This window comes from Apodemus sylvaticus, chromosome 19 (genome assembly GCF_947179515.1).
Source record: "Apodemus sylvaticus chromosome 19, mApoSyl1.1, whole genome shotgun sequence".
In the NCBI taxonomy this organism is placed as follows: Eukaryota; Metazoa; Chordata; class Mammalia; order Rodentia; family Muridae; genus Apodemus; species Apodemus sylvaticus.
Window position 1 is genome coordinate 41,518,720 of NC_067490.1, and position 13,825 is coordinate 41,532,544.

The window sequence follows — 13,825 nt, forward strand, 5'->3', positions numbered from 1 at the left end:
ACAAACCCTGGTCCAGGGTTTCTACCTCTCCCTTGGTTTTTGAGTTTATGGAAGAAAAACATATTCAGTCTTTATATTTTTAATAATCCTTATGCAGCATAATAGTTGGACAGCTGCCTACCCCCCATGCAGTTAGAATCTACTTTCCTATCAATCTGAGTTATTACTTACTATTTTCTATGTTTATCTGGGCTGCTCTTAATTCCAATTGGGCAACCCTCATGGCGGCCATGTTTTTATGGCTCAGTTAACCCATGGTGGCTTTTCCTTTCTCCTCTCCTGTACATTCGTATTATTATTCTTATTCTTCCTCCTCTTCCTCCTCCTCTCCAACCCCAAGCCTATGAAACTTCAACCCTAACTATGTCTCTTCTGCCCAGCTATTGGTTGTTGGCATCTTTACTTACCAATCACAATTAACTGGGGACAGGGTCACTCAGCATCTTATGAGGGACTAGCATTAGAATATAAGTAGCATTAGGCCAACCCACTACAGAAGACACTCTGCAGGCTATAGAAAGAGAAACCTGGACACCAACTGAATCACAAAACCCTCCACTGTAGAGGGATTTTAATCCAGCAACAAAACTACTCTGGCTAGAATATAGACACAGCCTTAGTACACACTTTTAATTCCAAACAATTAAGGTAAAGGCACTTTGTAGATGGACCCATATTTGTAAGTGATATCAAGCTGAGTGGCAGACAAAGTGACAGACCAGAAAAAGTTTTGACAGAATAGAATATGTCCAATTATCACAAGAATAGATAGGAAAAAGAGGTAACTTAAGACAATGCAATGCAGAAAGAGAAGTGAGGAGGAAGAGGACGAGGAGGAAGAAGAGGAGGAGGAGGCAGTTTAACTGAGAGAGTTTTACAGAGACAGGTTAAGAGAGAGCAAACTGGGCACAGAACAAGCCAGAGAATGAGAAGAAGCCAGAAGATTAGAACAGATTTCCAACCAAAGTTAGTATGCGCCCAAGCAGAGCAATTCAGTCAGAAGCTGAGAGAAGTCAGTTTCAATCAGTAAGCTTGGAGAGCAGTTTTGAGCCAGAACAGCTGAGTTGAATCAACCAACTAGAGTTCAGAAAGAACTAGAAAGGGTGAGCTTATTTAGTGGTTAAGTCTGAGAGGCTGAAAACATTCTAGGCCTGGATTAGACTCTATGGAGGACTAGGTTAGTAGACAGAGGCAATATGCCTCAGAAACAATAATTACTACAAGAGGATAAAAGTCACATTCACACTTTACCTACAATCTGCCTGCAAGATGGACAATGGTGATATAGAACTTGTAGGAGTAGCCAACAGGTGTTTGCTCTAACTTGAGGCACAAGCCAAGAGAGAGAGCCCATGCCCTGTGCTAACTGGATGGCCAGGAATTGGAAAGTTGATAGCCCAGAGACCTAAGGTAGAACCAAACAAGACAGACAAAAAGTATAAATGAATGAATGAATGAAGTCAATAAAATGACTCCTAATGATATTCTCCTATACTCACAGATTGGTCTATGCCCAGTCGTCATCAGAGAGGTTTCCTCTAGCAACAGATGGAAATAAAGCAGAGACCCACAGTCAAACATTATGTGGAGAAAGTCTAAATTAGAGCTTTTCATCAGGTCCCTCCCTTCAGAGAAGTTGGGGGGAGGAAGACTGAAAGAGTCAGAGGAAATGGACGACACCAGGAGAACATGGCCCATAGAATCAATTAAGCTGGACACACGTGAGCTCACAGAGATTGAAGTGGCAAGCGCAGAGCCTGCATGAGTCTGCACCAGGTCCTCTGCATATATGTTATGGCTTGGTATTTTTGTGGGGCTCCCAACAGTGGGAGCAAGTGCATCTCTGACTCATGTGTCTGCCCTTGGGACTCTCTTCCTCCTATTGATTTGCCTTGGCCAGCCTCAGTACAAGGGCTTACTTAGCCTTATCCAATTCTCACTGAGTCAGGGTGGGGGTGGGGAGTGGGAGGGTGGGAGTGAGGAGTGGGGTGGGTGGGTGGGGCCACCGCAAAAGCATCTCCTACAGAAGGACCTAATTGACGACTACCCGAGAGACCAAGGATTGCTGGTGCAGACAATGCCAGCCAATCTGGAATGCTGTCTAGAAGAGATGCTTTCTTGGGATCAATGGGGCACAGGTAGAGGGTATTAAAGGAGCTTGCAGCAGTGCTCAGAGGAGCTTGCTGGAGTGTTTCTCACCTGCTGCTGGAGTCTGTGTCATTGACTCTGCACCACCTTACCTGTTGGGGGTCAGGCCGTGAGCAGTCCAGGGCACAGGCAGCATGTATTCCACCAGACTAAGTGATAGTTGTGGCTTATCCAGAGATCTTTTCTGCTTGATAAATTAGCTTTTTGTCTCTGAGACTAAAACACCTGGCACAAACGACTTAAGGGGAAGATTGATTTCAGTCACCAGGCCATATGGAAGGAAGAATGAGGTGGTGCAAAGACATCCAGGTCCTCATGACCAGGAAGCAGGAGAGGAGAGATCTGTTCTGACAAGTGGTCTGCAATGGCCCACACATGTGCAGCAAGCACTTCCTCATTTACTAACCCCAGAACCTGTCTGAGACCTAAGTACACATCTCCAGTACTCTACTTCCTAGAACTAAGCCCTGGCCCCTAGTTTTCTCTGCCTCTCACAATGCTACCATGTTATAAATCCATCATCCGTTCCTCAGGTCAGAGCTCTCAAGATCTATGCACCCCTGAAAATCCATCCAACAACTCCCAGTTGTGTGCAGTTCTAATCCTCTAGACACTTCTTAATGTATTCAGTATGGCCATCAAAATTAACCATAAGCATCATAACAGAAAATTCTGTTCTTTCTTGGTTGTTTCCATGACAAAAGGATAAAGCAGCAAGGACTGACAACCAAGAGTTGTTGTTGTGTTGTTGTTGTTGTTTTGTGTTGTCATTATTTTCAAGGAGAAAAAATTCTAATATTAAAAAGCAAGTTACAGATTGCCTTGCATCCAATGAACAGGCACTTTTACTATGATCTTGGGTATTATCAGGTTATCAAATGTAGATAGTAGAAAAGAATATTTGTTATCACACTGATCAAGGTGTCAACTCTAGCTCCTTCATCCACCCCCTCTCTCTCTCTCAAGTTTAAAAAAGACAAAGACTGCACTAAAATGCATACAAGAGCAGGAAAAGTATAGTTAAGTCTGTGTCATTTGGTAAGGAGACATGGAACAAGACCAGATCTCTTTTTTGAAAGTTTGTATTTTTAGCATTTGTTTTTCTCTTTGTAAATTTTTTTACAAAGTACATGTAGATCAACATACATATGCACATGTATCCATTTATAAATCCATACATTGGCATTAGTGTACACTGTGTCCTTTAGCCCACTAAATTCACCTATGCTCTCTACTAGCATTCCCTGAGAAGTTACTGGGAGTGCTGATTTGTAGCCCTCTCCCAGACTTCCTGGACTCAAGTGGAAGATTCTGACACAACCAATTGGATCCAACTCAGATGCTTCTCAATCCTGGCTGCCTTTTGGAATCAGTGGAGATCTTGGACCTACACTATTGCTCAATCCTTCCCTATCCCGAGGGATTCTGATTTGATTGGTTTTTGGACATGGATTAGTTTCTTAAGTTGTTCCAGATGATTCAAATTCACATCCAGAAATTAAACACTACTCCCTGCTTTGGTTCTCTTAGTCTTTAATGCCAAAGGAAAACATTCAAATCAACTATAGTCCATGAATGATGCTGAACTAGCTTGCTTCAGCAAATCTTTAGAGATTTGGGGGTTAAGTCTTTGTCTTTTCAAGCCACCCCTTTCTTGACCCAGGGGGAAGAAGTTGAGTTCATTCTACAGTTTGATTCATGGCACACTATAAAGGAGTAGAGAGCACTATAGGATCAAAGTCTTACATGAGGTGATATTTCAATAGCAGCACACAAGTGGGAAATAGGTGGACTGAGAGTTGGGAAGTTGAAATTTTGGGTGAACAGCTAGAGGGAGGGTGGGATGTGAACTTGTAAATATTATATTCCTATTATGAAAGTTGGTATTTAGAATTGCACTTTATCCCTGTAACAGAGCCCCAACCTTTAATATGCCTGAGGCTTTAACACAACTAACTCCATGATAGAAGTATCATTCAGGATATAATACTAAGCATATAGACAGAACTGCCTGCCAAAACTAAATGAAGACCTAATCCATCAAAGTCCATAGTTCTGGGGAACTCTCTAAATTGTAGTAACCTTGCTTTGGGGCTCCTGTAGTTCCACTTCTGTCTAACTATTTTCATTAACTGAACTGTGTTAACCCAGAATATGGTTTCTGTGCTTAAAAGCCCATCCTGAGAAAAGATTGGGGCTACACTAGGACCCCAAACACCCAGTAGTCATTGGCTGGCTAATCAATAGTTTCTATTGGCTTGAACCCATGTCTGAGCATCTTCTCTGGTGAACACCCCAAAGAAATCTCCACACTGCTGCTTTGCAAAGCATATTTTTGTTTTCTCAGAAGGATTGCCACACCTTTATTATCAGCATCAATTAACACATTTGTGTATATATCCATCTTCAGAATAATTATGGGCTAATAGAGGCTGGCTCCAGGCAGGTAGAAGGGAACAACATGGAGAAGAAATGGAACTAAAAAGTCATTTACATGAATGGAAAGAGTAAAGGAATTAAAGTGTTGCGATACTGTCTTCTATTACATTTCTAACATTAAGAGAGTATGTTATTTATAAACAACTTTACAGTGAACCAAAGATAATAGTAAGTGATATTAACAATTAGAAAAATATCTGTGAGCACATTCTTTAAGCAAAACCCTATGCTATCATTTAATCCTCAAACTAGCCATTCCACAAATCTACAAGTAACTGGTTTCAGGTCTTCTTACTGGTGTCAAAATCTATAGACACATGATCCCTTGTATAAAGGGGCATCATATGCAAATATAACTTGTTCAATACTCCCAAGTATGTCCAGGCATCTCTAGAAGATTAATATAGAATACCTAATATAGAATACCTAATATAGAATACCTAATATAGAATACCTAATTCAATGTAAGTGAATAGCATTGCTGTGTTCTGTTTTTTTCTTGTTTCTTTTTTGTTTTGTTTTGCTTTGCTTTTATGAGATGGTCTTACTACGTAGCTTTGGGATTGCCTGGGCTCACTATGTAGACAAGGTTATCCACAAACTTACACAGGTCCACCTCCCTCTGCCACCACACCCAGCTCGCTGTATTGTTTTTAGGATGAAGACAAAGATAAAAAAAAAAAAGTCTGTACACATTCAGTACAGACCCATATTAAAAAATATTTTTTAACTAAAATTTGTTGAATCTACAGATTTGGAGAGCTGACTGTAGTATTGAGGGTGAGTCTTTTTATTAAACCCCCTTACTTATTAGGGATCTTCCACATAGGAAAATTAAAATCTTTTATCCAAGACCATAATGCTGAAAGCAACCAAAACTGGATTCGCAAGCCCAGGATCTACCTTGCTCAGATCAAGGTAGTGTGTGGAGAATGAAGAAGTCAAGTGTAGATGGAACTGAGAGCATGGATCCTACTTAAGCTGTCATGTCCTTGTAGGTTAAGGCATCCGCAGTCTCACTGAGCTGCTTGGAACAACTGGCTAGATGTGGACTATAAGTGTAGAACAAGGAAAATTCTAGTGGCTGGCACACTGGTTCCCCACCTGGAACTTGGACTATAACGGGGTGAGAAGTTAAACATTGCACATAAAATCTTTTGCTAATCAGTGGACAATAGTAAAGAGCGTGTGATCCACCAGTGTGCACGACCATCTTTTAGCCACACGGCAGAGAAGAACTTAGCCAATCAACAGTCACTTGCATTTCCCCCGGGGTATCAAAAGGGAAGAAACTACTCATGTCCCTCAGGTGGGCAAAATGGAAGCTTGGGACTTAAACAGCCAAAAGAAAGAAACCTGAAGTCTCTTGACATAAGGACAACACAGGGAAACTGAGTCGCTTAATACTCAAGAGTAAGCGTCTAGAAGCCAAGCGCCTGTGAATGCTTCACTTACTGCTGAGCCATGTAAGCACATTATTGTGCGATTGTACTGGCTGGTTTTGTGTGTCAACTTGACACAGGCTGGAGTGATCACAGAGAAAGGAGCTTCAGTTGGGGAAGTGCCTCCATGAGATCCAGCTGTGGGGCATTTTCTCAATTAGTGATCAAGTGGGGAGGGCCCCTTGTGGGTGGTACCACCTTTGGGCTGGTGCTCTTGGGTTCTATAAGAGAGCAAGCTGAGCAAGCCAGGGGAAGCAAGCTAGTAAGAAACATCCCTCTATGGCCTCTGCATCAGCTCCTGCTTGAGTTCCAGTCCTGACTTCCTTTTGTGATGAACAGCAATGCAGAAGTGTAAGCTGAATAAACCCTTTCCTCCCCAACTTGCTTCTTAGTCATGATGTTTGTACAGGAATAGAAACCCTGACTAAGACAGCAATATTAGATTTTTTCCATGAAATACAATAAGAGAAATGTCACTCATAAGTATTGGTTTTTAAAAGTTATAAACAGTTGTTGAGGTGGTGGATCAGAGTGGAACCCTCCCAAAGCCACAACAAGGAAAACGCAAGTCAGTCCCTGAAAAGAATCACAGAGACCAAGAAGGAACCAGGGAAAAAGCAAGACAGAAAGGGAAGCTTCTCTTCCTATCCTGGTAGACACCAAAGGACATGGGAAATAACAATCCTGGCTCTCTTTGAAAATGAAAGAAAGGCAATTCTAGAACATGCCTCAGCCTGACAAATGTCACCTCAGAAGTGGTAGAAATCAGAAAACTACACTCTAAAAGGACCAGAGATGTGTGAAATGGAGGGTGTGAAAAATTACAGGCTGGGCAAAGCCAGCGAAGAGGGAGGAACAAAATAGATTCAGTGTACCACAGCTGCACACAACATCCACACCTGCACACAACACCCACATCTGCACACAACGTTCACACCTGCAGTCCAAGCTTTTGCCAGGTGGAGGCAAGAACTTCAGGTCAAAGTTATCCCCAGCCATGTAATGAGACAGAAACCACCCTAGAAAACATGAGATCTCATCCCTCTGTCCATGCCCCACTCAAAAAAAAAAAAATTAAACAAAAAGAAAAGCTAAGTGTGCGGGCTCACATCTTCAGTTCCACCACACAATATCCTGAGGTGGAGGTAGGGGAATCTGGACTTTAAAGTCACCTTTAGCTATAGCAATAAACAAAACAAAAATTGGGGGAGAGGGGATCTAGGTAAAATTCTTTTTTGGATATGTCCAGGGGCTGGGGTGGCTGAGAGAGTATTTCAACATAGGTAGAAGGTATTAGATTTGGAGCACTTGAGGGAGTTTAGAGTGGGGATGTTTTCTATTTGAGTTTGTTGTTCTAAGGTTTGACAGCATATTTTGTTTTTTATCAAATAGTTAAAGAAAAGCTAATAGAAAAGTAAAAGAAAAGTAAAAGAAAAACTAATAGAAAAGTCTGACGTTGATAGTAAACCACTATTAAAAGGGACTACAAGGAAGCCCAGGAAACTTCAGCTATATTTTGCAATAATCATAATATTCTAATTAGTGAGGGCCGAGAATCAATATGGAGCTTCCTAAGAGAATTTCAAGTCACAAAGCCAAATTTCGCAACACCCACTTCCATATTTATAAGACTCCAGAATGTTCCATACCTTTCGGCATTTTTAAACATGTTATTTTCTCATTGAACATATTGGCAGATTTCTGCAAATTACACATTCAGTACCATTTGCAAGGAACTGGAAGTTGACAACTCAAGTGAGTACAGGACAATTCACATTACAATACACACAAATTATTACAAAGTGACCTTAGTCAAAGTCCTTTGAGTCTCACGGACTCTCATGGTGCTAGAATAGGGAATCAAAATGGGAAATGATTCTTTCCCAGTTTTACACCATATCCAAACATCATTCGCTGGCTCTGTTTGTTTTGTTTTTTATCTCCCAAGCAACTGCCATTGTCAAAAATTCTACAGAAATGAGCATAAAATAATAAAGTAGTGTTCTCTTTTTTTATTGTTGAGACAAAACACCATGACCAAAAGCAATGTAGTGAAGAAAGAGTTTATTTCGTTAACACTTACATATCACAGATCAAAGGAAGTCAGGCAGGAGCTCAAATACGAAGAACAAAGTATGGATACTCTGGTCCTTCTTAGACTGGGAACAAAATACCCACAGGAGGAGATAGAGACAAAATGTGGAGCAGAGACTTAGGGAAAGACCATCCAGAGACTGCCCCACCTAGGGATCCATCCCATATACAGTTACAAAACCCAGACACTATTGTGGATGCCAACAAGTGCTTGCTGATGGTAGCATGTTGTAGCTGTCACCTGGGAGGTTCTGCTAGTACCAATCTAACAAAAAGACAGAGAGATATTATCCAAACAAACAAAATCAGAAAGGAAAGGGGAGTCATAGCAGGCAACAAGGAAATTCAAAGAATCATTAGGGCTTCTTTTTAGTTAGTTAGTTAGTTAGTTAGTTAGTTAGTTAGTTAGTTAGTTTACATCCCAATCAACGCTTCCCTTCCCACCTGTCTTAGGGTTCTACTGCTGTGAACAGACACTATGACCAAAGCAATTCTAATTAGGACAACTTTTAATTGGGACTGGGTTACAGGTTCATAGGTTCAGTTTATTATCATCAAAGTGGGAACATAGCAGCATCCAGGCAGGCATGGTACAGGAAGAGCTGAGAGTTCTACATCTTTAGTTGAAGGCTGCTAGCAGAATACTGACTTCCAGGCAGCTAGGCTGAGTGTCTTAAAGCATGTGCCCAGAGTAACACACCTACTCCAACAAGGCCTCACCTAGTCCAACAGGGCCACATCTTCTAATAGTGCCATTCTCTGGGCTCAGCATATACAAACGGTACCATTCACTCCCTGACTCCCATATGCTTGTTCAAACATATGAGTCTTTGGGGACCATACCGAAACATACCATACTAAAAGAGTACATTTAACCCAACTTCCAAAGTCCCCATAGTCTATAGCAGTACCAACAATGTTAAAAGTCCAAAACTGTATATAAGGATCCTATCCAGAAGGAATAAAGGTGTGTCATGTCATAGAGCTGTAACACTGCTGCTTGGGAAGAGGTCTGCTCTCTCAAAATGCCACCGGAAGTCCCAACACTCCTCGCTGGCTAGTCGGCCCCTCATCTGCCCAGCCCAGCCCGACTCAAGGCAGGGTGATGGTAACATGAAGCAACTGAGATGGCAATGGTGGGGACCGGTGGAGCCAGCTGCAGCAGCAGAAGCAACTTCCCCTCCCTGCTCACACTCTCTCCCCTTTGCCTGAGCCCTGGCATCCAGCAGGGCCAGAGATCTCCCAAGGAAAACCTCCCCGGTACACAGGCACACAGCTGTCCTGGATCTCGCTCTGTAGATTGACCTTGAACTGAGAGATCTGCATGCGTGTCTCCAGGGGGGTTAAAGGTGTGTACCACCAAGTCTACACTTAAGCTTTTCTTCATCTAGAACTTGCTGGGCCCAAGGCTGGCCTTGAACTCAAAGATCTGATTGGCTTTATCTCAGGGGACTAAAGGTGTGTACCACCAAGCCTACAACTAAATTTAGCTGGGTAGGATCTTGCCTCAAGGTCACCACGCCCTTATCTCAATTTAATATCCCTAAATACAGCTCAATTTGATTGATTCAGCTCAATTTTACTTCCTGGTGTCCCTTTAATCGGAACACCACATATTTTATACTTTTCCTTTCTAAGCTTGCTATCTTTGTTCAAAATGTTCTTCATGAGACTTAACCAGAAAACAAAAGGCTTTTTTGAGACTTCCTTTGTTAATGCAATTAATCTAAACCTCTGCATCTTAGCCTCAGGTAGATTCTTCAGACATGGACAAAAAGCAGCCATTGTGTATATATACCACATTTTTTGCCATTCTTCTGTTGAGGGATACCTGGGTTCTTTCCAGCTTCTGGCTACTATAAATAGGGCTGCTATGAATGTAGTGGAGCATATATCCTTATTACATGCTGGGGAACCCTCTGGGTATATGCCCAGGAGTGGTATAGCAGGATCTTTCGGAAGTAGTTTCTACCAACTTAATACAATTTAAGGTCATTTTCTTATACTACAGCTGTGTTAGGATATTCATCTGGGTTCTGGTGGTGCCATATTAACCTATTGTTGAGTGTGTTCTTATGTTGTCCCTGGCTCTGGCATGCCACTGGGGATACATGAAGATGGTAGTCTTGAAAATGGAGTGGGTACAGTTTGCCACTGTTGGGTGTACTTTATGGGGACTTGGCAGGCAGGAGATTTGGGGGAGGCTTTTAACCTGGTAGTCCCTGGTGCTGGCCAGTCTCTGGGGATACAAACTTATTGGCTAGAATGGAGTATGGGGGACAAGGCACAATTTGCTAGCTGTGTCTAAAGGGACCTGGGGGAGGGGGTCCAGTCGTTTTCCCAGATGTTGGTAGGCCTGGTGCTGACTGGCCTCTGGGAATGCAGGCAGAGCTGTAGGCTGAATCACTGGCTTGCTTCTTATGACTCACTCAGCCTGCTTTTATAGAAAACAAGACTAATCAGCCTTTGTATGGCCTCGCCAACAATGAGCTGAACGTTATCGCATCAATCACTAATTTTTGAAATGCCCTACAGGCCTCTCTACAGCCTGATCTTATGGAGGCATCTCAATTGAGGCTACCTCCTCTCAGATGACTCCAGTTTGTATTAACTTTACATAAAAACTAGTAAGCCCAGGCATACTATATCCATAAAGCACTGACAATATTTTACTGTAAAACAAAATGAACAGTTCAGAGCTATTTTCCTACAACATAATTATCCACAGAGTGATCTCAGGAGTCTATAGATTTCATCAGAAGACCAAGTCTTAGTGTAATGTCTTTACCTTGGTCCTCCAATCTTCCTCTGGTAACTAGGCCTTCCAAAACTAGTAACTGATGATTTATTCAAAGGCAGATGTTCAAATGGGACAAGAACAAAGGAATGAGCTCCAAGAAGCAGAGAGAATGGTGCTCATAGGTGAAGTCCTTAGTTTCCCCATCACAAACTAAGTTTCTGCCTAGTTGGGGCTAGGAAAACCCCTAGCTAGCAAAGGCCAGGGCTTCTGTGTTGCATTCTGTAGCTGCCAGCAGCTATTGCGAACTGGTTCCTGGAAGAGAAGCTGAGTGATAGATGGGGAAGTGGTGAAAAGAGTGAGGGCCGGGGGGATGACAGTTTACCGATCAGGTTTACCAATGGAGACCAAAGTTTAATGGAGGTCAGACCATTTAACAGTTTTGGCGAGCCCTCCTCCCAGACTCCTGGGTGAGCTCAGAGGAACTGGTCTGGCTGTTCATTTGGGCATTGGCTCCACTGCTCAGGCATCTGGGCAGGTCACCTGCTTAATTCAGGAACTTGTAGATCTGGAGGAACAATGAACTTCACTTTCTCTCTGCGTGTTCCACTCTAGGTAGAGCAGGATCCTGACTAGCACAGGAATCTCTGCTCAATAAAGGCTGGGAGAGGAAGTTCACCTTGATCAATGTCAAGTTCCTACCATGTGGCCTGACACCCCATTATGGTTCTGTAAACTTCTGTGGTGTCTTTCTGAGATAAAATTAATTCTGATTCCTCTTGTCTTCTTGCCAAACAACTGGAACTCATGTTCATGGTGTGAATAAATGTTCCTCTTCCTGACTTGCCCCTTGCAAATACCTGGAGTTCTTTCCTTCCCTTTCTCCACATCACCTTCCAAGTGGTTCTTCCTCCTGACTGGATTCTTGCAAATATCTGGAGTCCGTTCCTTCCCTTTCTCCACATCACCTTCCAAGTGGTTCTCCCTCCTGACTGGACTCTTACAAATATCTGGAGTCCGTTCCTTCCCTTTCTCCACATCACCTTCCAAGTGGTTCTCCCTCCTGACTGGATTCTTGCAAATATCTGGAGGCCAATTCTTCCCTTTCTCCACATCACCTTCCAAGTGGTTCTTCCTCCTGACTGGCTCTTTGCAAATATCTGGAGGCCATTTCTTCCCTTTCTCCACATCACCTTCCCACTGGTTCTTTCTCCTCACTGGATTCTTGCAAATACCTGGAGCCCATTCCTTGCCTTTCTCCACATTGGCTTCTTGGGGGCAGAGTGAAAAGAATTGGAAGCTGTCCACGATACAGGCTGAAGGAGTGAATCTTCTGGGATCTTCCACCAAATTATGACCAGGCTTCCCATCACAGACACTCCTTAAATCATTTGAGGGTTCTAGGGAGGAGTCACCAGTCTTAGCTGCCAAAGCCGTATCCTCTGAAAACAATCTCAGAAGTCCAGTGATCTGCCTTTTATGTTTCTTCAATAAGGGCCCATGCTGCTTTAAAAGGATGGCCAGGTCTTTCATTACCCCATCATACTTGATAGGTCTCGTGTGCTCTTCTCGACACATGGGACAGGTCATTATCAAGTCTTCTTTTTTTTCCATCCATTTTTTACTGCACTCAAAGCAAAATATGTGGGTGCAGGGGAGATAAACAGGATCGGTGAAAAGGCCCAGACAAATTCCACAGATTAGCTCCATTTGAAAATTGTTTCCATGAAGTTATCTTGTGAAACTCTTAGGTGGTGATGTTTAGAGTCCAGGTTCTCTTTCCTTAGCTGAAAACCAAAGATAAAGACACAAACAAAAGTTGTAGCCAGAGAGATATAGGACTGTGAAGACAGCCCCACAATAGGATCATTTTGCCTAAAGTTGGCGATCGCCAGCAAAGTACTCAGGGTCTGACCATTTGTGCTTATACACTTATTTGCTCAAGCTCTTGGTTAAAGAAATCAGGCCCTAGGTCTGGATTGAGACTTATATAGAGCCTCTGACAGACTCTATTCACAAGGAGCCCTAATCTCTGCCCACAATGTAAGTCAAAAGCTCCCTCTAACAATGAAAGGGGGCACATGACTTTAATCCCAGCAGTTGTGAGGCAGAGGTAGGCAGATTTCTGAGTTCCAGGACAGCCTACTCTACAGACTGAGTTCCAGGATAGCCAGGACTACACAAAGAAACCATGTCTGGGGGAAGGGGGGGGGGGACAAACAAACAGCCCAAGGAACAGTTCAGATATCACCAAAGTCTAATTAGTTTTGGTTTTGGTTTGGGTTTGGGTTTTGGCTCATACATCAACAAAAACACCAAAAAGTTTTTGTAGGCAGGCATGGTGGTGCACGCCTTTAATCTCAGTACTCAGGAGGTAGAGGCAAGAGGATCTCTGATAGTTAAAGCCCAGCCTATCTTCAAGTGAGTTCTAGGACAGCTAGGGCTATTACCCAAAGAAACCCTGTCTCAAAAAACCAACAGAAATAAAAGTTCTTGTGAATTATATGTCATATATCATAATTAGAAATTAAAATTGAAAAAACAAGAAAGCCAAGTGTGTAGTGCAGGCCCTGAATCCCAGCACTCAGGAGGCAAAAGTTAATGAGTAAAAAGTCTACATAATAAGACTTTGCCTCAGAAAGGGAGAGAGAGAGAGAGAGAGAGAGAGAGAGAGAGAGAGAGAGAGAGAGAGAGAGAGAGAGTTGGTGAAATGGCTCAGCAGATAGCCCTGGCTGCTCTTTTGAGTTCAATTCCCAGCAACCACATGGTGACTCACAACCATCTATAAGGGGAACTGATGCCCTCTTCTGGCCTGTGGATGTATATGCCACAGAGCACTCGTACAATTAATGAATTTGAAAAAAAGAAAAGAAAGGAAGAAGGGAGGGGGGGAAGGGAAGAGAAGAGAGGGAGAGAGGGAGGGGAAGGGAAGAGAGGGAGGAAGAGAGGTAGAGAGGGAGGGAGG

General features: G+C 42.8%; 1 protein-coding gene across 1 annotated transcript; it reads right to left on the reverse strand.

Annotated features, from left to right (window-relative positions):
- Nucleotides 1-11,111: 11,111 nt before the first annotated feature.
- Rfpl4b (ret finger protein like 4B) lies at nt 11,112-12,570 on the reverse strand. Its single transcript, XM_052163539.1, has 3 exons — nt 12,096-12,570; nt 11,576-11,720; nt 11,112-11,127 (listed from the first exon to the last, which is right to left on the reverse strand). Exons 1-3 carry the CDS (start codon nt 12,568-12,570, stop codon nt 11,112-11,114), a joined length of 636 nt encoding a protein of 211 aa, XP_052019499.1.
- Nucleotides 12,571-13,825: the final 1,255 nt, after the last annotated feature.

What these genes read in the sequence shown, in the direction of transcription:
- Rfpl4b (XM_052163539.1), bottom strand. Translation starts at nt 12,570, where the DNA reads ATGGAGCTAATCTGTGGAATTTGTCTGGGCCTTTTCACCGATCCTGTT. An exon ending in AGGCAAGGAATGGGCTCCAG is followed by an intron (nt 11,721 to 12,095) that starts GTATTTGCAAGA and finishes AAAGAACTCCAG; the next exon opens with GTATTTGCAAGGGGCAAGTC.